This window comes from Myotis daubentonii, chromosome 6 (assembly GCF_963259705.1).
Source record: "Myotis daubentonii chromosome 6, mMyoDau2.1, whole genome shotgun sequence".
In the NCBI taxonomy this organism is placed as follows: domain Eukaryota; kingdom Metazoa; phylum Chordata; class Mammalia; order Chiroptera; family Vespertilionidae; genus Myotis; species Myotis daubentonii.
The window spans coordinates 21,254,159-21,281,195 of NC_081845.1; the positions used below are offsets into that span (position 1 = coordinate 21,254,159).

Below are 27,037 nucleotides of genomic sequence, written 5' to 3' on the forward strand. Positions count from 1 at the left end.
CACAGGTGCTTAGCCAAGCTTTTCCTGCTACAGAGGATTCACAATCATTTAAAAATGTCTATTCTTTAAAAATTAAACACTATGAAATCTTACTGAATGTGATAAATATACTGAAAACACAAAATTTCTAAAAGTTACATATATACTTTTTGAGAACATAAAACTTAAAAATTTGTTTTTAAAATGTCCAGCATTAACAAGGAAAAAAGAAACATATTTCTTAGGAGTTTACTTTCTATTAAATCTACTTTTTTGTGCATTTAAAATTTTCCATAAAATACCCTGGCAGGGAAGCTCAGTTGGTTAGAGTGTCATCCCGATACGCCAAAGTTGTGGGGTCGATCCCCGGTTAGGACACATACAAGAATCAACCAATGAATGCATAAATAAGTGGACCAACAAATCGATGTCTCTTTCTATCTCCGTCTCAAAAATCTACACTAACAAAAGAGAAACATGCAAATTAACCATCACTCCGTCACTCAGCCACTCCGCTACATTCACCAGCCAATCAGAGCAACTATGCAAATTAACCTGACAAAGATGGCGGTTAACACATTGTACGCAGGAAACGTATTTATACGTTTTACTTATACGTTTTACGTTGACTGGTAGTAGAGCGCAGGACACGTATTAATATGTTTTTTATAGACTAGCGGTAGAATGCGGGTAACGTATAAATACGCAAACTAAAGTTATCGTAATTTTACTGAACGTTGCCATTTGCGCAAAAAATTATCAAAAATGGCCCGCGCCACCTGTTAGCGTGCGATAAAAACTACCCGCAAAGAATGTGTTAATTTGCACATGCAGGCGCAAAGGCTCAAGACGACTGAAGATGGTGGCGGCCATGGATCTGGAGCGAGCAGGAGGCTTGGGTTGCTCCCTGCAACAGAGGAAGCCAAGCTTCCCGCCGGCCCTGTACTCCTCAAGGAATGGCTGGGGGCTTGGGTCACTGGGGGCAACCCAGGTTTCCAGCCCGTCCTGGGCTCCGCTCAAGGAGCTGGGGGGAAAAAAAAAAAAGGAGGGGTTGGGAGCAGCCGGAGCAGAGAAGCCAAGCCTCGCTGCTGCAGCCGGACCAAAGGCCTGGGTCCCAGGTGCCGGAGGAAAACCGGTGCCGGCAGTCAGGGGAAAGAAGGCCTATTATGCGAATCTTCATGCAACGGGCCACTAGTCAATAAATGAAAATTTTTGGGGGGAAATTCCCATGGATATCTAAGGAAATGCAAATCAAAACCACAATGAAATATCACCTCATACATGTTAGAATGGCTACTATAAACAACAACAAAAAGAAGTAACAAGTGTTGGAGAGAATGTGGAAAAAAGGAAACCCTTGTACACTGTTGGTGAAACTGTAAATTGGTGCAGCCACTAATTTATTCAGAAATAGAACTATATGATCCAGCCATTCCCACTTCAGGGTATTCATCTGAAAACACTAATTGAAAAGGCATGTGAACCCCTATGTTCATTGTAGTGTTATTTACAATAGTCAAGATAGGGAAAAAACCTAAGTGTCCATAAATGTATGAATGAATAAAGACACACACACACACACACACACACACACACACACACGCACACAATGGAATATTATCCTATATAATAAGACATATGCAAATCGACCAAACGACCAGTCGCTATGATGCACACTGACCACCGGGGCCAGACACTCAATGCAGGAACTGCCCCCTGGTGGTCGGTGTGCTCCCACGCGGGGGGGGGGGGGGGGGAGGGGGGCTGCTCAGCTAAAAGCCCTGAGCTGGGCACAGCAATGGTGGCAGGAGCCTCTCCTGCCTCCACAGCAGCACTAAGGATGTCCTTTGGGAAGCGGACCTAAGCTGGCAGTCGGACATCCTCCAAGGGCTCCCAGACTGCGAGAGGGCGCAGGCCAGGCTGAGGGACACCCACCCCCATCCCCGAGTGCACGAATTTCGTGCACTGGGCCTCTAGTTCAGCCATGAAAAAGAACAAAATCTTGCCATTTGTGACAACATGAATGAAACTTGAGAGTATAATACTAAATGAGTCATAAGGAGAAAGACAAATAGCATTTGATTCACTCATGTGGAATCTTAAAAAATAAAATAAAAAATAACCCCAACAAACAACATAAAAAAAACAAAAACAAACTCATATATACAGAGAACAGAATGGTGGTTATTACAGAAAGGTGGGTGAGAGATATGAAGGGAGTCATCTGTATGGTGATGGATGGAAACTAGACTTTTGGGGGTGATTGCTTTGTAGTGTATACAGATGCTGAATTATAAATGTTGTACACTTGAAGCTTATATAATTAAAAAAGAAAAAATGATGAAAATGCCTAGAATAAAATGTTTACAAAATGGCAATCATAAGTATATGCCATATTTTACTCAAATACTTTATGTAATAATACACAGAGGGGGACACACTCAATTAGCAAACAAACAAAAGATATTCACAGACACTACTATCATGTGGCCATTCAATGATATGTATAGATAAAAACAGTATAATGCTTTTTAAAATTGTAAACCTACTTAAAATGTAGGAAAAAAATTTGCTATACTAAATGTCCCATTGTGATTTAAGATAAACTTCAAAAATAATTTAGTTCAATTTCTTCATTAGACATGAGTAGACTGATGATGAGAGAGACCTAATATCTATCCCATGATTGTGGTTAGTTACAGAACTGGGGTAAGAACTCAGATTTCCAGTTTTCAAATCCAGTGCTCTTTTCACAAAATCACACTAAAATCCTTAAGCATAATTTAGACATAATTCAATCACCACATTGTTAACCATTTAGTAAAACTTACTTCTTTTTCTGGGTACAGAAGGTCAAAGAGTTTCATGACAGGGAGAAAATCAGCTAGTGCGTTTTTCTGAATACTTCCAGAAATGAACTGCAGGAGAACCCACATCAGATGATCTCTGCCTTTGATCAGTCCTCGCCCTGCTAACTGTAAAAGATGGTTAAATACATATCTACACAACTAAAGAGTTGGATGCAACATTTAAAGAAAAAAACAAAAAGAAGAAACCCTGCTTTCAGAATGTTAGCATCTAACTTTGGCATTTGCTAATTACTTAGTCTCAACTCAAGACACACCGTGGAAAGCCTTTTAAATTATTTTAGTATAACATACATCTTTCCTCCCTGACCCCCACTAAAACTATACATATCAAAAATTAAATGTTTTAGGACATAATTAAGTTGATCACATGTGCATGAGAAACAAGTTTAATATGGGATAATTACCAAAAATATCTCATCAAAACATGAGGAATGCTTTATCATACACAAAAAATTTTAATTTAAAATTCTCAAGCTTCTCGGCTTTTTTGGCTAAAATCAAATGTAATTTAAAATCCTCAAGGACTGGTTATCAAATAAAACTTCTATACCTTTCCAAATGATGAACTTGTTACTATGGAAACACTTTCCCAGTTTTTGTTCTTGGCAAATTTCTATTTGTCCTTTAGTGCTAACTAGCTTCAAGATCTCTTTGATAAACCACTCCTATGTCTTTAATTGGGGCTCTTCATTCCCTTCAGGGAAACATTATTTCACTATGAAAACTATTAAATTATAATCAAATTGTTTATATCTCTATCTTTCCACTAGTAAGGAGCTCACTGAGGGTCCTATAGTATCTTTTCCTCTTGTACTCCCTGATCTTTGCACTGCAAATATACAGAACGAATTACAAAACCCAGTGTCTATAATGATAAGAAAATGAAGTTAAGACATCACATAAGCACTGCGCAGAACATGAGGTAGGACTCAGAACTTCTTCCAGGGCTGAAATCACAAGACAATGTCCATGCCAGTCTAAAACATACTCATCAACAGGCGAAGCTCTCTAACAAAAGATTTAGTACTAACCTTCTGATGAAGAGAAAGGACCATATGTGGAAAACTTGCAAACTGGAAAAGCACAAAGAAAATGAGCTGACTCGAGAGATGCTGCCACAGGAGTTGGCTCGTTCCCCCATCATCAAACTTCTCCTCCGTCTCAGATCGCTCCATGGCGTAGACCACCAGATCCACCAACTGGTCCTCCAGCACAGGGCAGCGCTGCTTTTGCTGTAGGGCAGAGATTAAATACAGTATTCCAAAAGCCTCCTGGTTAGTTTCCCAAGTTTCCAGTTAATGGCCATCATTTGTAACAAGAGGCTGAGAAGCATGAAATGAAGTTGAACTTAAGACAGTTAAGGTTAGATTTAGTCTATTAAAGCTGCATGATGTTATATAATCACAGAGGATGAGTTTCATAAAAAAATTTTTTTTCAGGTCTCATACAAGACAGACTTCCCATTAACTTTTGACTTTCACTATAGGCATTATTTCAATTTGACAAACGGCACAGCAGAGTATAAAATTTTGTTATTTATCCTTTGAAAGAAGTTAATTTAAAAGGCATATGAAATGGGGATAGCAGTATTAACTTCACAATCTAACTCAAAATATGAAAACCCTGGATTTCCAGGAATCAGATATTGTGATAAGAAAGCCAAGAAATGTGTGAATTTACTTTAAAGTAACCACCACAAGTTTACTCTAACTTTATACATAGAGGTATACATAAATAGCTGCCAGACTACTCAATATTTGTTTTTCAATGTGTGTCACTGACTCTGATACTGAAATGGAAACTTCCTCAGCAAAAAATTGGTCTCAAAGTTCATCTCTGCTCTTTTAGAAGTCAAACATAATGCAGCTTTAATTGTAAATTAGACTATTTTAAATTCTAAAACAAGAAAAAGAACTGAGTTTAAACACTAAAAATGAAAATGCAACTTCCCTTTCTAGAGGCAAAATGATTTACGCATTTTAAAGTGATTTAAAAATGTATACTTTTACCAAAAGATATATGTTAAGCCATACTTTATGCATTTTCATATTTCCTTTGTAAAATATATAATATGGCTTAATAGCCAGGCAATTAGATGCCTTTCTAGTGAATACAATTACTAATATACATGCTTTCCTTCTAAACTTTAGATGTAATTGTTCGTCTTTTGCCATGAAAAAGGGATATGATTTCTTTAAATTTAGGGGGGGGGGAATGCAAAATGGGGACGAATTTGGAAAAAAACAAAACATAATGAATAGCATCCCCTCTTTTGCATGCTCTTTGCCAGCTCCAAACTTGTAAAGCTTCAAGATAGCTGCACTTTCTTAAAGCATGCAAGTAAAACAAACGTCTATCCAAAACAGTAAGCATCAATGGTTGTTTCATATTTTTTTCCAAAAACACAATGCCATGTTCACAGTTCAACCACATTACAGTTTTACAAAGAGCAATAGTAACACCACCAGTTGAGACTACAGTACTTTTCCTCCAAATGTAATTATCATTATGAAGCAGAGCAAAGTGCAACGGACAACACTACAAACTATTTCTTAAATCAGCATGCAAAACTACTGTGTACAGGGCTTGAAATTCACTAGTTCTGCCAACCACCAACAACCTAAGAAATGTGTCAGACAACACAAATTTAGAGTGAGGTCATTCAAAGTATACAAGAGTCGGAAAAATTTGTGAAAAGAAGTAAAGCCATTATTTCCAGTAGGAATTTTTCCATTAGTGGTGGGAATTTGCTTTTAGTTTGGAAACTAACCAATTTGTCACCTATTCCTCCATCCATGATGGTCTTTCATCAATCTGCTTTAGGAAAAAAGAGAAAACTAAATAAAATTGGTTTTAGCATCTGAGTCATTCAGGAATTAACCTTTTTAATATGAGCTATTTGGTTTTTTTAAAAAAACTGGATTTTTACCTATATATTTTAGGGGTGTAGTGATGGTCATACAGTTAATGATTTAAGGAGAAAAACCAAAAATATTAAGATTTTGACAAAGAAGGAAATTTAGTTAAAGCTGATGATACGTCCATATATACCATGACTCAAGATGAGATCCAAATTTTCTGTAAAAAATTAAATCACTCAGGAATCTCTATGGTGCCTAACTGCCCCAGTGATGAGGGTGGCAGAACATCTCTCAGGATTAACTCTATATTTCCCAGGTATTTTTGGTTAAAGCCAAGGATATTTCTCAAACCAAGTTTAGGGATAACTTAAACATGTTTGTTTACTTGCCAATTTTAATAATGCCCCCCCCCCCCCCCAATAATCTGTGGTACTACTTTAGAATAGAAGTTTGGCTTTTGTTTTCAATTACTAAGGTAAGTACTCTAAAATTAAGACTCTCCATCACATAGATTATTTTACAAAGTAGAACAAATGAAAATTTGCAAAGCAGTTAAATAATCTGTAAATAAAAGTTAATTATCAGTCACTAGGCTATAGTAATTCTGTAAGCCAATGGACACTATGTGTATGGTTACTCATAACTATTCTGAAACTTTTATAAATTTAAGTCTTCATTATATAAGCATATAAGTTGAATTAGTTTACATTATTTCTATATGCATATTTTAACCTCTTTTAACAACATGAATCTAAATTCAATATTTTAACAATGCACATTCTGCATAATAGCTCAAATTATATTGGAACATTTTAAATTTTCCGCTCTTATTAAAAAGCTTAAGCATTGAGAAACATTAACAGTAACCCTTACCCATGCTCCTCATTCTTTCCCATCATGACTTCAAACAGCAAATGATAAGGCTTTTTTCAGTCCTAAACATATTCTAGCTAAGTAGCCTCTAACATGTTTATATAACAGTTCTGGTACAGCTTTTGTGGTGAAATTTTAACATGTACTTAGGTGGACTTAATTAACTTTAAATAATTATTTCAGTGCTAGAAAACAAATTTTATGTAATCCTCACCCCATAATCTTTTTTCCATGGATTTTCAGAGAGTGAAAAGGAGGGGGGACGAGAGAGAGAGAGAGAGAGAGAGAGAGAGAGAGAGAGAGAGAGAGAGAGACATGGATGTAGAGAGACAACAATTGATTGCCTCCTCCTGCATGCGCCCCTACCGGGGCCGGGGTTTGAACCTGCAACCCAGATACCTGCCCTTGACTGGAATTGAACCCACGACCATTCCATGCGCAGACCGATGCTCTAACCAGTGAGCAATGCTGGCTAGAGATAGAAAACAATTTTAAAGCAATACCTATTCAGGATCAGCTGGGGAAAAAAATACCCTTTTGTATGTCATTTATTCTCTGCCAATAAGAACTGGAGCACTGTGCCAGTTAATACCACTTTAATGGTGCCTTTCAAAGATAAACAGTGATTAGTCTAGTACTTCACTGTCACAGGGTAGCCAGAGTTCATACACCACCACACAAGAACTTGCTCTTATTCAGTAGAAAGAACACAAACTCGTGTAAACACGTAAAACAGTATTCTTCCACTGTGAACATTTCACTTTGCTGGTCACAGAACTGGGCTATTTATGACCTTCTAAATGTGACCAATTTTAAGATAAAATATAGCCCAATTCCTACTGGAAAATGCAATATAGACAGCTCTTTAAAAGTTTCAAGCTTTCATTAATTACTGCATTGCTAGAGAAAGGACAAGAAAGTACAGTGCAGGATATAGTTTTGTAATGATAAAAGACGTGGTAAGATAACTTGCTTATTTTTAATCATATGCTTCTTATACTGTGTGTTCTCATTTTCTTTATTTTCCAGATGGTGAAAATAACATATCAAGTCAATTCAGCACATATCTTCCATCTACAAGTTCACTCACTACAGTTTTCTACAAAACAACTACTGATGAATCGTAAAGTTTTGACAATGTTTACACTTCAGTGGGACCAATAATAATAATGTTCTGTCAGCATTTCCATTATAAACTTTATTTTTTACGGATTTATGTCTTAGTCATAAACTTTTTTTAGGTTGAAACTTGTTATTAAAATGATTGGATCAGAGATACTCTTCTTTGAGTTGTTTTGTCAATTTTTGGTTTGAGAAGAACTGCCCCCCAAAAGAAAGCAGCAAATGATAGCTAAGGCTATCTGGGGGAGGGTACCACTGCTATATTTATCCACCAACGGTAAAAAAATTGAGTTGTTGGATTTAAAGTTCATTGCAAAAATTAGTTTTAAGAAGCAGCATAAAGCATTCTTTCAAAGTTAACTAAATACTTACCTCTAACTCAAGTGAAAGTTGATCAGAATTAATGACTGTGTATTTAAGGTGTTAAATTGACAAATTGATTATATGAGGCAACTGTCATATACTGTGAAGCAGTTTCACTTTTCACATGTACAAAGGCTTGTTCAAACAAGGAAACTTGGTAAATTTTTCAGAAGAAAAAACTTAAAATAATAAGAGATACTGCTAATCAGGGTGAGGTTTGGCATGCAAAGTTTCAACACTGAGCAAGTTTTATGGCCAAGCTATATGTCCTTAAAAATAGGGCTTTATAAATGGAAGCACTGGCACAACCTTCACTATAGTATTGCAAACAGTAACGCTATTTTATATAGCCTAGACAAGAACGTCTTTTTAAAAGAAAAAAGCTGGTCTATTTTAATATGTTGGGCTCAAAAATTTTTAACAAAAATAATTGGAACCACTATTTTGCTTAAAGTCTCCAAGGTGAAAAGTCCGGGAACAGACTTGGGACTGCATAAGAGTTTGATTTATAAAGTTTGGCCACAGTGTCCTTCTCCCGCCTTAGGTGAGCGTCAGCTGAGAGGTGCTCACTCTAGGAGGACACATCGGGCAGAGACTGACAAGAAGGGTGTTCGTCAGGCAGGTGTGGGGTCACCTAAGAGTGTGACATTTCTTAGTCAATCCCCATGTTTCCAAAAAAAATCCTTCTCTGTATAAGGTTTACCACTCCAACTTTTAAAAGTAACGTATCTCTATTAAAGTGCTTTTTCTCTTCTTTGTTTTTAATTTTTCTTTTTTAAGACAAAGCAACGTAAGTATTTTTATTGATGTTGTTATTTATTTCTGTTTTAAAAGTCTGGAAAGATAAAGGCCACCACAAATCTTTCCATCTCTAAAAATTCCACCAGGCTCGCTTTAGCCCTAAAGTATGAAAAACAGTAAAATGGAGTGGGGAGAAAAACAACCCATCAAAAAAGTGACAGGCTTTATTGTGTGCCAGGTGTTGTCTCTTTGTTAAAAAGAAAAAAAATAAGGAAAAAAACACCAAAAACCAAAACCAAAAACAATCCACCAAAAACAACTCTCATATCCCAAGAAGAATTTGTTTTAGTGGCCTTGGTCTTAGCATGGTCCTGCCAATTTCAAGCCCCGACCATACATGAATTCTCTAAACGGAATCAGTGGCTACAAAGCGGCCAGCGTATCGTTAGTCACAATACAACAGTAAGGTTGTGAACATACCTGAGCAATGTTCAAGGTCTAGAGCATTGGAGGATGGGCAGGACAAGACAGGACAGAACAAAAATAAAGGAAGAAAAAAAGAAAAGACAAAACAGTGACTATGAGGCCAGCCTCAAGGAACCCAGAGTCAGCACAAACCCTCCCACATGTTAAACCACCAAAAACATATACCCACCCCCAAAAAAGTCAGCAATGAGGCCATGCTGAAGATACTATGGGTTATAAAAAAGGACACCCAAACAACAACAAAAATAAAAAATTAGGGTTAAGTCATGTGTAGGTTTCTCTGGCAAAAGGTATACTTGAAACTGGCCTTATAGAAAAAAAAGCAATGCAAAATAAATCAACTTTCAAAATATCTCCTTTTTAATTTAAACATTCTGAAAGCAATATATATATATGATAGGAACAATACATTGTTTAATAAATCATATATTTTTAAAAATCACCAAATAGTTTTAACTGTTTTGCTCAGTTAGCTATAGCAAAGAAAAGAGAAAAGAATAGTGCAGATTTTACACAGAATTTACTAGGTTTCCATCACAGTACAGTACCTGCTTATTTAAACCTAGCATATTGCAGACCATATCCCTGGAATAAGGCTGCTCCAATACATATCTCAACAAAGCAGTCTGTGGTTCAAACAGATCCTTTAAAGAAAATAAAAAATAATTATTGCTTCAAGATTAAAGTAAATTCAAATAATTTGAAATTGGGATCAAAAAATCCTCTAAAGGCACTTGTTACCTGCACACTGTAGGCAGTATCTAGTAAAAAAAAAATAAAAAAAAATCATAGGATTTTAGTGCTCGCTGAAATTAATCTATTCCATCCCTTATTTGATAAGGCAGAGGGACTTGCCCGAAGTCAGACAGAGTCTAAACTAAAAAAATGACTTCAGCTGGCCACATGAAAGTCTTACGCTTCACTGTAAGGAAAGGATTTCCTGCTCAGGAATCAAATCAAAGAGAAGTGGAGGCAGTTTCCAATCACCTCACACAAGTGAAAACAAACACTGTTTCCAAATTTGCAGAGGACAAATGACTTGATAGCACAGGGTTTAAGAGTGTAGGTTCTGGCATCATATTGCCTGAGTTCAAATTCTGGTTCTACCACTTCCTAAACATGGGCCTTAGTCAAGTTACTACTCATTTCATGTCTCAGTTTCATCACCTGTAGAATGGAGATATTAAGATGATAGTTAAAAATAAGAATTTCACAAAGTAAAGTTTTTAGAACACTGCGTGGCACATGGTAAGCACACAATAAATTCATGTTTTTGTTATTATTGCTATCATGATGAAAGTGAAAGTAGATTCCATTTAGTTTACCGTATTTTCACGTTCCAAAATTTTCTGACGAATATGCTGAGCTCAGATTGTCACCTTACATTCACTATTTAACCCTCCTCACTTTTGAACAAATTTGCTAATTAGTCTACATATCAGTTTTGACATAAAACATGTACATGAACAATATCCAGCCCTCTCCATACCCTGCTCTGTTATCAATCCAACACCCAAAATAATATAATGATCTATCAAATCTCATTTTAGAATTATGTTTTTACCTCATTTCATTTCACTAATATTTGTGGATTTTTCCCCTTTGTTTTCTATTCCACTTGTGTCCCGTCCCCCCTTTTTAAAAATCTAACAAATATGAGGCTCTCTCTCCAAATTTTAAAGACATTGCAAATTCATTTTTGGTCCTCCCTTTGTGAAGAATGAATGAAAACAAAGCATCAATTTAAAGTCAGTTTTCTAATTCCAAGTACTTTGCCAGAGGTGGACCACTGGAGCCTAAACATCTGAAATATCACAAACCAGAGTATACTGGAATCACACATTAAACCACACACTATCTTTCATTAAATATTTACTTCTTCAGCCCTGGCTGGGTAGCTCAATTGGTTGGAGCATTGTTCCGATACACCAAGGTTGTGGGTTCGGTCCTCAATCAGGGCACATAGAAGACTCAATCAATGAATGCATAAATAAGTGGAACAACAAATCAATGTATGTCTGTCTCTCTCTAAAACAAAAATCAATAAATAAAAATTTTAAATAAATATTTACTTCTCTAGTCTATGAAGAGATGACAATTTAGCATCACACATATATTACAGGGTGAAGGCTGTTAGGCCAAAAGTTCCATTATATTCAGCAACATACCTTATCATATGGCAGCAGGCCTTTCAAAGGAAAACGAAGAGTTGCAGGATCCAATTTCCATGAATTACACATGGCACCTGAGTTATTTACAACTGGCAGAAGGCTGCAGCGGCCTGTATGTATTACAAAAAAGGTTTTTAAGTAAGTGTTAACACAATACTGGTCCTTCATTCACTCTACAAATATTTAATGAACATCTGTGCCGAACCAGATGTGGGTTTAAAAAATGTTTGAATTGGATGAAAATTTGGAAATTGTCTTTGATTACTTTTAGTCCAGGTGGCTGGAGACCAATACATAAGATTGTGAACATACTGTGGGCCTGAAGGTGTCCACAAAGTCTGATACCAATTTGTACAGGCCTTCCAAACTCAAATATGTTGCATTTGTCCAAGTATCTAGGACAGAGGTCAGCAAACTATAATCCATAGGTCAATTCCAGCTTGCTACCTATTTTTGTGAAGTTTAGTCAATCGCACTTCCTATGAGCCTGGTGCTGTTCTGCAGACTGAAATACAAAAATAAACTAAATAAATGGTTCACTGATGCTTTTGCACTGCCATGGCAGAACTGAGTAGCTGCAACAGATTGAATAGCCCACAGAACCCAAAGTATTCACCGTATCACCATTTACAGAAAAAGTTTGCAGAACTTTCTAGTATAGCGTCAACATGATTGACTTCAAGCATGATGTTCCTAGAGGCCTTAGTTGCAGCATATGACTACCAGCACATATATCTAACTGCTTGACGAATCCTGCCACTTGGATGGCTCATGGGTACGACAAGCTCAACAAGTATTAAATTGAACTCAGCATCATCCTTCTCAAACCCGCATTATTTCAATAATTCATTAAATGATATAAATATCCACTCAGTTACAAAAGCTAGAAGCCTGAGAATCATCTGTATGGTGTTTATTTCGTTTATTTTTGAATTTCAGTCTGCAGAATAGGCCCGGCTCATAGGAAGTGCTATTGACTAAATAATGGTCTATATTCCCAGACAGACCGAGGCCAACATGATGTCTAGAAATAATTCAGGAATATATATGCACACTGCAAACACTGCCAAATCACATGCTTATTTTTAAAAGAAAATCTGAGAATCTAACAAAACATGAAAAAATAGAAAATAAAATAAGTGAAATAGAGAGCAAAGATGTGAATTGAAATGGGCTAAAAGAGCCTGATAGTTTTGTGTATTGTGGACACGGAGGGACAGGTCTGTAATGATATTCAGTTGGGCAGAGACTCCACAATGCTTTACTAGCTCTATTCAAAATTCCCTCTAAGCACCAGGATACACATCTAGGATGGTTCTGTTTGAAGCTTAGACCCAGTCCAGACATTTGCTCTTCCCTCCATTCAGCACAAAGTACCTGAAAACAAGTCAAAGGCTAGTAAGCTCTATAGCAGTGGTTCTCAACCTTCCTAATGCCGTGACCCTTTAATACAGTTCCTCATGTTGTGGTGACCCCCAACTGCCAGGGTCCGACCCCAGCAGGTCCAGGGGTTCCCAAAGGTGTAGACGGAGTCGGCGAAGAAGGAAGGACACGGAGACAGTGTTCAGTTGATCAGCAGCCTAGCCAGGATCTCCAGCCAGGATCTCCAGCCAAGTTCTGGTCTGGATCTCCAGAGAGGTTCTGCTTAGGATCTCCAGCCAGGTTCTGTGTCCATGTTCTCCAGCCAGGTTCAGTCACCAGGTTCTAGTCAGGTTCTCTTGCCATGTTCTATAGTCAGGTTCAGTACAGGATCTTTTGCCATGTTCTCTCCAGCGAAGTTCTTCTGTCTCTAGAGAACGTTCTGTGTAGGTTCTGTCTCTCTTGGTTCTGTCTTCTAAGTTCTGTGTCTTGCTGTCTTGTTACATCTGTATTTATACCAGTTGATTCAATCCTATCAATCTCTATTACAAAGGTTAGGGCGTTTCTTATCTCCATTCCAGGGAGTAAAGATTATGTAGCTTAAGCATGATTGTTTGTAGTTAAAATGATTAATTACCCGCCTGGCACTTAGTTAAGAGGTTTTATTCCCTCCCTAACTTCAGGGGAAAATCCCTACCTGGGGAAACAACCTTTCTCGGAGAGGTGACCTTGGTTAAAACACATAGTGCCAAGAAGGTGAGCAAACATATTAAGAACAGTATGCCATATATGCCAGGTCCTTTGAAACAGCAAGGATGGACCGGCTCCCGGCACCCAACCATAAAATTATTTTCGTTGCTACTTCATAACTGTAATTTTGCTACTGTTATGAATCGTAATGTAAATATCTGATATGCAGGATGTATTTAGGTGACCCCTGTGAAAGGGTCGTTCGACGCCCCCCCCCCCCCAAGGGGTCGCGACCCATAGGTTGAGAACCGCTGTCCTAGAGTTACAAAATGACAAGCCACCAAGACATGTGTAAGACACTGTCAACTTTGTTCCATAGTCAGATCATTCAAAACCACACACTGTTTAGCATATTTTAAATTACAATCCTACCACAAATGGAGTTTATCCTTGCTGTGGGCCTGAAGGTATCCACAAAGTCTGATACTAGGTTTCCAAGTAACTAAAAACCAAACAAAAAAACAAGCAAGTATAAAATCAAGACTGCTCTGAATATAATGATCATTTACATAAAATGAGGTAACATGTAAAGGTTTAGTATAAAGCCTGGCACATTGGAATTACTCAAAGGTTGGTGTTCTTTTGCTTCCTTCTAAACAATTACTTACCAGTTCCTCTGCCTCTGAATTAGGCCAAGTGATACCACAATGTCCTTAGCTATTTGATAAAGCTATGTATATTTTATCACGTGATATATAAACTGTGGCAACAGGACAGCAGAGGAATGAAACAGAAAATAATGATACCCAGCCAGTGTGGCACAATGGGCTATGAACCCACTGAAATTCGACCTATGAACCTGGAGGTCATGGTACAATTCTGGTCAGGGCACGTGCCTGGGTTTCTGGCTCTAACTCCAGTAGGGGGCATGCAGGAGGCAGCCAATCAATGATTCTCTCTCATCATTGATGTTTCTGTCTCTCTCCCTCTCCCTTCCTCACTGAATCAATAAAAATATATTTTAAGATATATATATATATATAAAAAAGACATAGCACCTAAAGATAAAATTAAGCATTTTAAAAATAAGCACAAAAAAGTAAGGTTAACATAACTATTTTTTACAAAAAATGCTATTAAAAATTTGGGGAAATATCAAATTTACCCAGTGTGGAAGTTTTCCCTCAGGATACAGTTTTCTGATCTCTGTGACTGCAAAATAGGCTGGTAACAAACAGGCATTTCTTTCCAAGATATATGCTATAACCTGAGAAAAATAAAAGGGCAATATTGTTATTCTTGACTAGTCCTACAGATGAGCCCTTTAATGCAACAATACTATCTAATAAAACAGAAACATGGTAATTGGCGAACGACCGCTAGCCTTTTCATTGGCTAATCAGTGAGATATGCAAATTAGTCAACAGCCAAGATGGCGGCTAATTTGCATATGTCAGCCCCAAGCCTCAGACTGAGGCTTTAGGCTGGTGCCTGGGCTGAGCCATCCAGCAATCATTGATGGCGGCAGCGGAGGGGAACCAGGCGGAGCCAGCCAGCTATGCTTGATGGCAGCAGCGGCAGGAAGCTGGGGGTGCTCGGGCCCAAGCCTAAAGCCTCTGCCAGAGGCTTTAGGCTTGGGCCGGTCCAGCCAGCCAGGGATCCTTGATGGCAGTTGCAGCGGGGAACCAGGACGGAGCCAGCCAGCAATCGGTGGCGGCGGGTTGCCTGGGGTGCCCCAGTCCAGGCCTAAAGCCTTGGCCAGAGGCTTTAGGCTTGGGCCGGGGAGGAGCCAGCCAGCGATTGTTGATGGAGGCGGCTGCAGGGAGCTGGGGGTGCCTAAACCCTCAGCCTGAGGCATTAGGCCTGGGTCAGGGAGGAGCCAGCCAGCGATTGTTGATGGCGGGGAGCATAGGGAGGGTCTGGCCCAGGCCTAACACCTCAGCCAGAGGCTTTAGGCTTGGACTGGGGCGGAGCCAGCCAGCAATAGTTTATGGTGGCTTTGGCGGGGAACGGGGCGGAGCCAGCCAGCGATTGGCGGCGGGGAGCAGGTGGTGCCCAGGTCCAGGCCTAAAGCCTCAGCCTGAGGCTTTAAGCCAGGGCCAGGGCGGAGCCAGCCAGCGATCCTTGATGGCCGAGGCGGCTGCACGGAGCTGGGGGTGCCTCAGCCCAGGCCTAAACCCTCAGCCTGAGGCTTTAGGCTTGGGCGGGGGAGGAGCCAGCCAGCGATCGTTGATGGCAGCAAAGGTGGGGAGCATGGGGGGAGGGTCCCCGGCCCAGGCCTAACACCTCAGCCAGAGGCTTTAGGCTTGGACCGTGACGGAGCCAGCAAGTGATCCTCATTGTGACTTTGGCAGGGAACCGGGTCGGAGCCAGTCAGTGATTGGTGGCGGGGAGCTGGGGGTGCCCCGGTCCAGGTCTAAAGCCTCGGCCTGAGGCTTTAGGCCGGGGCCAGGGGGGAGCCAGCCAGCGATCAGCGGCAGGGAGCTGGGGGGGCGGGGGGCGCCAGCCGAGGCCCAGGCCTAACACCTCAACCAGAGGCTTTAGGCTTGGGCCGGGGAGGAGCCAGCCAGGGATCATTGATGGCTGCAGCGGCAGGAAATCAGGGCGGAGCCAGCCAGCAATCCTTGATGGCGGTGGCAGCAGCTGTGGGGAGCTGGGGGTGCCCTGACCCAGGCCTAAAACCTCGGCCTGAGGCTTTTAGGTTTGGGCCGGGGAGTAGCCAGCCAGCAATCATTGAGCCAGCGATCATTGATGGCGGCCCAGGCCTAACACCTCAGCCTGAGGCTTTAAGCTTGGGCCAAGGAGGAGCCAGCCAGCGATCGTTGATGGTGGCAGCGGTGGGGAGCTGGGGGTGACCCGGCCCAGGGCTAATAACTCTCCAGAGTGAACTACAAAGGAAACACCTTTTCTGACTGCTGATTGGCTAAGCTCCCTGTGGTCACTGGTAATATTCTTAGTAACTTGGGTAATGAGAGTCCAAATAGGTGATCTAGGGTTTTTTTACTACACTCCTGGAGAAAAAAAGGAAGGTCTGCTGCTGGAGGGTTAAGAAATGTCATATCCTGCCCTAGCCGGTTTGGCTCAGTGGGTAATACCTCGGCCTGCCCAACACAGATTCTGGGTTCAATTCTGACCAAGGGCATGCACCTAGGTTGCAGGTTCCTCCCTGGCCCAGGCCCAGGTTAGGGCTCATGCAGGAGGCAACCAATCAAAGTGTTCCTCTCACTTTGATGTTTCTCTCTGTCTTTCCCTTTCCCTTCCACATTCTCTAAAAAACAATGGAAACATATCCTCAGGTGAGGAGAAGGAAGGAAGAAGGAAGGAAGGAAGGAAGGAAGGAAGATGGAAGGATGGATTTTTTCATGGTAAAGGGACTGGAGTCCGTGTTGATGAAAACATCTTGGTGGCTGCCATGACTGGCAGTGGCTGCAACAGTGCGGTGATGGGGCTGCGGCCTTCCCCTGATCAGCCTGGTTGACTCCCACAAAGGGAGGCCAGACTGTGGCTTAGGCCCACTCCCCAAGGGGAGCAGGGAGCAGGTAGTAGGACATCCCCTAGGGCTCCCAGTATGTGATAGGGGGCAAGCTGGGCTGAGGGACGCCCCCCCCCTCCAGTGCACAAATTTTTGTGCACCGGGCCTCTAGTAACAATATATTAAAAAGTAGGCATGTTACTTCAGTAATTTATTGACTTTAAACTATAGCACAAAGGAATTCACTTATATGTGAAGAATCTCTAAAAATAAATATTAATAAACAATGGAACGACTGCTGATGGTTAGTAAATAACATTGAAAATGCTTTAAATATTATTAGACTCCAATAGGAGAGCAAGAGACCAATGTAACAATTCTTGCAAAAAGCACAATGAACTTTTACGTGGTCCACAGTCTGACATCTTATAATGGTTGGAAGTACTTTAACATCTATATTACTGTTTTTTATAATTAAAAATCATGAATTAATCAAAATATAAAAAGTAAAATAGCATCCTTAAACTAAGTGATTTAAGGTTCCCCAGGAGACTTCCAACCAGGGGAGCAATGGGCAGCAGCTAATATCCCCCCACCCCCTGAACCTGTCTCCAAGGCCCCTTTTCTCTGACTTTCCAATGAGCCGAAGCAGCCCAAGCAAGGCTCTATCCTGTTGCTCCTTCTATCCTAAGCCCTCCCTTGTTTCACTGTCCCCAGCTTTAATAAATGTACTCTCAAAAAAAAGTGATTTTTGTAGAAGTAAACAAATGGAACATTCCACAAGTTACCATGAGTTTTAAAAGCACAGAACTGCATGTAACTATTTTTTGAGGCTATGATCAAGGTTTAAATTACCTCTCTTGCTGTCAGAAGCTGCTGTACAACAGCTGAGCTCACTGTATTGGGAATTGTCAAGATTTTCTCCAAAATCACTTTTAAGAGATCTCGAACACCCTGATATAAGAAAAAAATCCATAGGTTAAAATTGAGTAATGTCCCCCTGTGCCAAACATCTAAAGGTTTCAAGATTACACACTCATAAAAAAGTTCCCTTCAAAACCACATCTCAATTCTTCTAAATGAGAGCTAATATTCAAGTCCCTAACATTAACCCAAGAGATAAGTCATGCTCCAAAATAGAATTCTAAAGAATGCCTTATCATATCAATCAACAAAGAAAGTTACTAATAAATAAAAATTAAACTTTCCACACTCTGCTAAACTTGTTTGAGCTTCAGAACAGAAGTTTGTGGTAAAAAAAAAGCTTGATTTGGGTTTACAGACAAAAATATATTTGAATAGAACTTGAAAATAATCTGAAAATATGAACAAAAATATTAAACTTTCTGGCAGATGACCCTTTCTGCTCACTCCCTTTGGCATTTCTAACTTTATTCTCCATTCTCATCCATCACATACTCCTTCAAATTTACCCTACAAGGTTATTATGTTAATCATTCATCCCCTTATACTATTACAAGTTGCATTATTTCAGAGCAGAATCTGATACACAGAGAAGAAATTTCATTCAATATACATTTATTGAATATAAACTATGTGACAAATCTTGTAAAAAAGATAGAGAAAATATATAAATGAGAGAAATCAGAAACCATTATAAAGCGCAGTGTAAATAAAAAGTAAAAACTGCATATTAACCTAAGGAAACTGAAATAAGTAGAAAAATAACCAGAAAAAACTTCTTAGAATAAATTTTGTATTAAACCATAATTCAAATAAATAATTATCAACTAACTCATTTTAGATTACAAAAAATACAGAAATAAAGCACAGGGTCAGGTGCTGGTAATTCTTTCAAAAAGGAAAATAACAGCCTTGGCCAATGTGGATAAATGGTTAGAGCATTGGCCAGCGAACCAGAGGATCTTGGGTTCAATTCCCCCGTTAAGGGCACATACCTGGTTTGCGGGTTTTATCCCCGTCCCATTCGGGGCATGTGCAGGAGGCAACCAATCGATGTCTCTCTCCCTTCCTTTTCCTCCCCTTCCTTCTCCTTCCCTCCCTTTCTTCCACTCTAAAAACAAAACAACAAAAACAAAAAGAAAAAAAAATCAATGGGAAAAATATCCTTGGGTGAGAATTAACAATTAAAAAAAAATGTTGTGTTCCTCCTCACTAGCATGGTAAAGAATTTAAAAAAAAAAGGGGGGGGGGAGGGGGGAGAGAAAAATAACGAAAGTGGCTTGAATGAAGCAGAATGGCTTTTGCAGCTATTGAAATACTGCAATATGAGACACAATTAGAAAGTATACACTGTTGTTTTTGGGTAAGAGCAGAGCGCTAAAGATACTAATTAAGAAAGGACACCTGTGCAAGGAAGGTCAAGGTAAAGGTGAAGCAGGGCTTGCTCCCTCCATCAGTTGATGTCTACATCCCTTCTCAGTTCCACACACTGCTCCTCTGTGCTTTCATTTGAAAAGGGCCCCAAATTCATAAGATCTGTGGCATGAAGAAACCCAAAGTCTGCTTGGCAACTTCCTGACTCATCATAAAAACATAGTAGCCACCTGCATTTTTATGTTGGGGAGTGCAGGGAGCTGAGGGAAACATTTTAAATCCTTTTAGGAAATGAGCAACACAAAATAGGTTTTGTAAGTGCTTCCACTTAATTTCTCCCACCTGAAATTAAGATAGTTACAACTGAAAAATTAATCTTGCCTGACAGCGGTTACTTTTTATAATTAGTAAAAAAAAAAAAAAAAAGATACCTTATAATCCACTCCACCAATTATTTTCCGAACCAGTTTAAAAGTTAGGGCCCAAAGTTGTGTTCTTTCCCATTCAAGAGTGTCAGTGTTTATCAGGGATTCACAAACCATCCTAGGAAAGAAACCAAAAACATTCCAATCATAAGACAGAATTTTACAAGTTCTCTAGTAGCCAAGGTCTGTATACTTTGGCTACTATATTTGTCACAATAAGTATTTTTCATAAAAGCGTGTTATTATTCAAGCACACTTTTTAAAAGTATGTATAGTATTTTATAGATTTTACTTGTATGAAAGAATAAACACAAAGCAGAACTAAATAGTACTCTATATTTTTACTAGAAAGAAATCTAAACACAGACGGTTAAATGTTTACCATCTATCAGCTTGCGGCAGACTGTATTTTTCCAAGATGGCTGCAACAAGATTTTGGATCCATCCTTATGTTCCTCTGAAATGTGAGATTGATATTCTGCCCGGAAGAGGTTGGGGGAGAGTCTACCTCCTCTTCCCTTAAATCTGGACAGGCCTCAGACCATGGCAAAAGGATTCTGTATGACTTCCAAAGATGATACCGCTCTGGCCTGGCCCTCTTTTGAATGCTTGCCCTTACAGTCCACCATGCTTTGAGAAAGTCCAGGTCACACAGAGAGGGCATGTGCGGGCTCCAGCCAACAGACCCAACTGAGGTCCCAGATGATAGCCCGGCATCAATCACTAGACATACGAATGCAGAAGCCTTTGTCATGACTGCAGTCCCAGCTACCATCTGACTGTAAGAATGAGACCCTGAGAAAAAACTGCCTCGTAAGCCCAATCAACCACCATGAGTGTTAGTAATAAAATGATTATTACTGTTTTAGAGGATGGTGTTTAAGTGCAGCAAATGTTAACTAGAACAAGCTCATTCAAGTGAGTGATTTTAACCCCTGAGCTGAAAGGCAAAGCCAGTCTGTTTCTGAGCCTCTAACTTCACAATTCTAAGAATGCTGTACCCTAGCCCTGGCTGGGTAGCTCATTGGCTAGAGCGCCATCCCGCTATGCCAAGGTTTCGAATTTGATCCCAGGTCAGGATACATACAAGAATCCACCAATGAATGCATAAATAAGTGGGACAACACATTGATGTTTTTCTCTCTCACTCTCTAAAAAGAAAAGAAAAAAGAAAAAAGCAATCAAAATTTTTTAAAAAGAATACTGTATCCTAGAAACTAAAACCTCAGGTATTATGAAGGATTGTTTTTGTTCTTTTTAATTTTTATTTGTTGATTTTAGAGAGAGGGAAGGAGAGAGAGAGTGGGAGAAATATCAATTTGTTGTTCTACTTATTTATGTATTCACTGGTTGATTCTTTTATGTGCCCTGATGGGGGATTGAACCCACAACCCTGGCATAGCGGGACAATACTCTAACCGAGCCACCTGGCCAGGGTAAGGATTGCTTATTGAACCTAACTTCCTACTTCATTTCTTTATCCTTTTACAACAACAATCTCGATCAATTTCCAAACATTAATAAAAAAAATAATAATTCTTTGGATTGCTTACACCCACCAATAAACATACCTGGGTGGAAGAAGACCAGTCTCAACTGCCATTGCCAAGCAGTCATAAAGAAAAGAAATTCTTTTAGGACTATGCTGGCCATGAATGAATTTAACGATCCATTGGATGCACTGTACATGAGATTCCTGGAAAATTAGAAAATGATTATATTTTAAGTCTAAAGTTATATCTTGTAACTAACAAACAACTAATACTACACACCTGAGAGTACTGCATATCAAGACTATGAATGAGATACTCTCCTATAAACATTCATTGATAAAGACAATTTAAAAAAAAATCGGACTTAGCATTTCAGTTATATTAAGCATAAAACCTTACAGTTATATAAATTAAAATTCCCACCATTTTTATTTCATGGGACCTCTAAAAGAAATAAGATATCATTAACATATTTGTGGTTAACAGAAAACTCTAATAGAGATTATGAGCAGTAACCTATTTAATGGCAAATAGAAATATTCCTATCATTGGGGGTGGGGGGGTGGGCAAGGGGGGAAATCATTATGGGTAAATGCATCAGCCTCATGAAATTTAGTGTAAATCTAATCCCTAAGAGCCAAAAGATGAATCCAATGACATAGCAAATTTCTGGATTCATATAGCTTTCAATATGATACAGAAATGCAGTGCGATACCAAAGCCTGTCTTCTAGGATATCCTCAAGAATCACCTATGCCCTGTTCCTCTGCACTACCACTGTCCCTCATACATACTTCTATTGTTGAACATATGCTGATTTAGAAATATCTATTTTCTTCCTGGCTCCCCCGTAGAATATAATCTTCTTGAAGACAAGGGCCATACCTTAACCTCATACAAGTAAATATACCCTCTAAATATACGTCCAAGAATTTGTTCTGTGTCTGTATATAATATTATTCATTCTGCATTGTTTAAGGTAGGAAAGATAAGAAGCAACTTCAATGTCAGTTAGTAGGAGACTGGTTAAATAAAGGAAGGTACAGCCATAACATAGAATATTATGCTGTAAGAAAGGAGGGCAGAAAACTTAACTTTTAGTGGATTGCTGTAGAATTACTTTCTTAAGCAGAATTTTTAAGGGGGAAAAAAGCAAGGTGGAAATGAACTGTGTACATAGTATATGACCAGTCTGTAAAAATGATTCTACATGCACAAAATACTTCTAGAAGGAAACAAACTGAGCACACTGGTTGCAGAGAGAACACTTTTAAGAAATGAATGTATTGAGAAACCAAGATGGCGGCATAGGTAAACACCAGAGTTTGCTGCCTCGAACAACCACTTCAAAAATACAACTAAAAGATGGAACGGACATCATCCAGAACCACAGGAAGGCTGGCTGAGTGGAAGTTCTACAACTAGGAGGAAAGAGAAAAACATACCAAGACTCAGAGGAGGCGCAGTGTTGAAGTAAAGTACTAAGGTGCGGAGTGCATGCAGAGCGGGCTGGAGGCTGAGGGCTCGGTTGTTGTTTTCAATTGGGAGGGAGTCTCAGGCTCTGAGCTCCAGCTCCGGGTGAGTCTCTAGGAACCCAGACTCATACGGGAGAAGCGGGACTGTCTGGCATCGGTCAGAACCCGAGGGCAGCTTTCTCTCCGTGGGGCTTGCAGCGAATTACTGGGACACTGAGAAGCAGAGCCTCTGAGGGCAAGACTGAGAGCAGCCATAATTGCTAACCCCGCCCTGTTGATCCCGTGGGACCCACCCCACCCAAGCCCTGCAGGGAGAGTTTTGCTCGATAGCCTCAGGCAAAGGCTAGATTAGCACCTCCCTAGAGATCCAGGAGCCAGGAAGCCCAGAGGTCAGAGTGGGACCATCCAGTTTGCAGCTCCATGGAACCATAAAAGACACACTCAGGGGGCAGACTCAGTGAGCACTAAAGCCCCATCGAAGCAAGTCTACCCCCAGAGGGGTGTCTCCAGCACAGAAGTTCTCCCACTGCAGACACAGCTGATTCTCACAGCCAATTGGCCTGGAGGTCAATTCCTCACAGTGATAACTACAACAATCAAGGCTTAACTACAACAAGACTGTGCACAAAGCCCACAAGGGGGTACACCAAGAGTGTCTACCTCAGGTAATTGGGACACTTAGCACAGAAAGGCACTCTATTGACACAACGAAGCATAAAAAATGCCGAGACAAAGAAACAGGACACAAACGACAGAATTGGAGGAAAGCAAACTGCTGGATATAGAGTTCAAAACCACACCTTTAAGGTCTTTAAAGAACTGTCTAGAAGCCACCGAAAAATTTAATAAGGCCCTCGAAAAGACTGGTGAGACCGCCGATAAATGTAGTGAGATCTTCTAGAAGACTGGTGAGACCGCCGATAAATGTAGTGAGATCTTCAAGAAGACTGGTGAGACCGCTGATAAATGTAGTGAGATCCTCAAGAAATCTAATGAGACCCTCGATGTTGTGATAAAGGACCAACTAGAAATTAAGCATACACTGACTGAAATAAAGAACATTATACAGACTCCCAACAACAGACCAGAGGATCGCAAGAATCAAGTCAAAGATTTGAAATACAAAGAAACAAAAAACACCCAACCGGAAAACCAAAATGAAAAAAGAATCCAAAAATACGAAGATAGTGTAAGGAGCCTCTGGGACAGCTTCAAGCGTACCAACATCAGAATTATAGGGGTGCCAGAAGATGAGAGAGAGCAAGATATTGAAAACCTATTTGAAGAAATAATGACAGAAAACTTCCCCCACCTGGTGAAAGAAATAGACTTCCAAGTCCAGGAAGCACAGAGAACCCCAAACAAAAGGAATCCAAAGAGGACCACACCAAGACACATCATAATTAAAATGCCAAGAGCAAAAGACAAAGAGAGAATCTTAAAAGCAGCAAGAGAAAGAAACCCAGTTACCTACAAGGGAATACCCATATGACTGTCAGCTGATTTCTCAACAGAAACTTTGCAGGCCAGAAGGGAGTGGCAAGAAATATTCAAAGTGATGAATACCAAGAACCTACAACCAAGATTACTTTATCCAGCAAAGCTATCATTCAGAACTGAAGGTCAGATAAAGAGCTTCACAGATAAGGAAAAGCTAAAGGAGTTCATCACCACCAAACCAGTATTATATGAAATGCTGAAAGGTATCCTTTAAGAAGAGGAAGAAGAAGAAAAAGGTAAAGATACAAATTATGAACAACAAATACACATCTATCAACAAGTGAATCTAAAAATCAAGTGAATAAATAATCTGATGAACAGTATGAACTGGTGACTGTAATAGAATCAGGGACATAGAAAGGGAATGGACTGACTATTCTTGGGGGGGAAAGGGGTGTGGGAGATGCAGGAAGAGATTGGACAATAATCATGCACCTATGGATGAGGACAGTGGGTGGGGAGTGAGGGCGGAGGGTGGGGTGGGAACTGGGTGGAGGGGAGTTATGGTGGGAAAAAAGAGTAACTAATGTAATAATCTGAACAATAAAGATTTAATTTAAAAAAAAAAGAAAAAAAAAAGAAATGAATGTATTGCCACTATGTGATTCATGTCTGAGTAGCAAGTCTTACCACCTGTGCCTCAAGTGCACACATTTCCCTCCCTATAATGACCCATGAGAAGAAAAGGCACTATGGGCACACACTCCTAAAGGACCACATATTTTGCCTTTTTCAGGGATACATTTCCTGGTGACTGTTCTTTGTTACTAAGTGTTACTATTCTTTTCCTCGCTTTTCTTATATCTTTATATCCTTATTATAAAAGCATGCATCCTGACTGGCATTGCTGTATCTTTACTATACATCAGTGGTAGCTTCATTACGCTGTGCCAATTGTTTTGTTGAGAAAATGAATGAAATTTTTAACCTTTACAATCCCTAAAAGGGCTGTTTTCAAAGGCACCAAATAAATCAGAACGGGGTGGAAATGGTGTTAAATAGCCTAACACGGGGCCGGTTCCTAACATCTCACGCTGCGCTGTCATCACCGTGGCTTCCCAAGAGACAGCTTCTCCACTGGAAGAACAAGTGGGAGCCAGAGCGGACAGATACAAGCTGATGCCAATGTTATCGCTCCCTTCCCGGAAAAACCCCAACACCAACGTCAAAGTAAATGTAAAAAAAAAAAGAAGAAGAAGAAGAAGGGGTCAAAAATCGGCAGTTCTCACCGGAGGAAGCCCGCCCCAGAACTGTCTGAAGGCCCCCAGGCAGCTGAGCAGTTTCGTCTTCTCATCTTCAGGGGTGTCCATAAACATCCTAGGAACAAAAGCCACACTGCTGACCTCCCGTCTGAAAAAGGCGATTCGACCTAAGTGATCCCACTACCACAGTGGGTCTGACAAGCCTGCCAGGCGAAAACCACGCAAAACCTTACGGATACGATCACGTAAAAAACGCAAGAATCTGCCATGCAGGTACTCACCCCGGGAAAGCCTCTTCTATAATTTCCGTTTTCTGTAGAACAAACAAACAAACAAAAGAAAACGCTGTGAATTAAATGTAAAAGAATGCAGAGGGGCCTCCTCGAGCCAAGGACTCGGGGTAACGCGGGCGAGTCCTCCTCCCGGGCCGCGGCCGAGCGAACCCGCCCGTCACCGCGGCGCTGGGGTTCCAGGACCCGGAGCCCCTCCGCAGTTTGAGGGTCGCGGGCCCCGCACGCAAGCACCGCCTCGCCGCCAGGGAGCGGGGGAGGGAGGGCGGGGGGGGCCGCTTCCGGGACCCGTCGCCCCGGGCCCCTGGCCCTGCCACTCACCACCACCTCCTCAAAAATGCTCTGCAGCTGCGTCTCCATCTGCACCATCGCCCCGCCTCCCGCGGGCGCCCGGCTCGCGGCCCGGGATGCGGCCCGAGCTCCGGGCACCGACCCGCAGAGGAGCGGAGACGCCGCGGGGATCCGCGGGGAGACGGGCTTGCTTTCCACTCCCGCGCTCGGAGGAATCCTCTGTGGGGCTCAGCCAACCACCGGGACCGGAACGGAAGCGCCGGGAAGTGCCTGGTGTTCTCTGATCACCAAACGCCCAGAAACCAGGGCGCCAGCAGATGGTTCCGCCGGAGGGGAAGGGCGGCTCGCGAGCTAGACCCAAGCGCCCCCCAGTGGAGCCTCGAACCTAAGTCACGCCAAGGTGTTGTGGGCTGAGGCCGCCCCCTCCTGGCCGGAGCGGGAATTGCTCATAGAGCCTACCTTTGCTGGATGGGCTCCAACACTGCCTGCAGAAGGAGCAAGCGCACCTTATGCTGACTGTACTGTTGGATAAGCTGTAATCCTTCCATCCTTGTTAAATAATGATCCCTGCACTATAATTGTGTGATCAAAGACAGCCTTTTGGGAGGGTGGGTGGAAGGTGATCAACCAAGGAACTTGTATGCATACATGCATAACGCATAGACAAAGACAATAGGGTGGTAAAGGCATAGGGGGAGGGGGGCAGGGGTGGACTAGAGGGGTCAACGGGGGGACATAGGTAATACTTTCAACAATAAAGAGTTATTTAAAGAAACAACATAAAACAATAAATATTTTTAAAAAGACAAAGACAGCCTTTAAAATATTATTTATTTATCTTTACTTTATAAACATTTATCTTTAATTTTTTATACTAGATATTTCCTGCATGGTATGTCTCCTCAGCCATTGTCCACAGGACTCTGAAAAGTAGGAATAAGCAGGCGCAGACTCAAGGCCGGCTTTCTCTCCAACGCTGTGGAAAGGGCAGTACATCAGGGGCAGAGCCCTATGTTCCCCTAGGCCACCTGGGCAGAGCCCTGGGGAGACTGACCTCCCAGGGGTACCCACTTTGG

The 27,037-nt window shown here is 40.8% G+C and overlaps 1 protein-coding gene and 1 non-coding gene across 11 annotated transcripts in view; both read right to left on the bottom strand.

The window, feature by feature from the left end:
* MED23 (mediator complex subunit 23) overlaps positions 1 to 26,240 on the bottom strand; it is a 47,763-nt gene extending 21,523 nt beyond the window's left edge. The window contains exons 1-13 of one of the 10 annotated variants that reach the window (XM_059700346.1): positions 25,992 to 26,240; positions 25,662 to 25,693; positions 25,408 to 25,495; positions 21,282 to 21,406; positions 19,717 to 19,828; positions 17,843 to 17,941; positions 14,681 to 14,782; positions 13,948 to 14,017; positions 11,464 to 11,576; positions 9,844 to 9,939; positions 9,290 to 9,307; positions 3,881 to 4,081; positions 2,811 to 2,954 (exon numbers count right to left, since the gene is read on the bottom strand). In XM_059700346.1, the coding sequence (XP_059556329.1) occupies positions 2,811 to 2,954; positions 3,881 to 4,081; positions 9,290 to 9,307; positions 9,844 to 9,939; positions 11,464 to 11,576; positions 13,948 to 14,017; positions 14,681 to 14,782; positions 17,843 to 17,941; positions 19,717 to 19,828; positions 21,282 to 21,406; positions 25,408 to 25,495; positions 25,662 to 25,693; positions 25,992 to 26,039 (1,248 nt within the window). In that variant the 5' untranslated portion in view covers positions 26,040 to 26,240. Of the gene's footprint in view, positions 1 to 2,810; positions 2,955 to 3,880; positions 4,082 to 9,289; positions 9,308 to 9,843; positions 9,940 to 11,463; positions 11,577 to 13,947; positions 14,018 to 14,680; positions 14,783 to 17,842; positions 17,942 to 19,716; positions 19,829 to 20,092; positions 20,449 to 21,281; positions 21,407 to 25,407; positions 25,496 to 25,661; positions 25,694 to 25,991 lie in introns of those variants that run through there. The other 9 variants (XM_059700340.1, XM_059700347.1, XM_059700344.1 and 6 more) reach the window with 9 other exon arrangements.
* Positions 26,241 to 26,837: 597 nt separating this feature from the next.
* Positions 26,838 to 27,037, bottom strand: LOC132237781 (small nucleolar RNA SNORA73 family). Its single transcript, XR_009453614.1, has one exon. It is a non-coding gene; the product is annotated as a small nucleolar RNA SNORA73 family (small nucleolar RNA).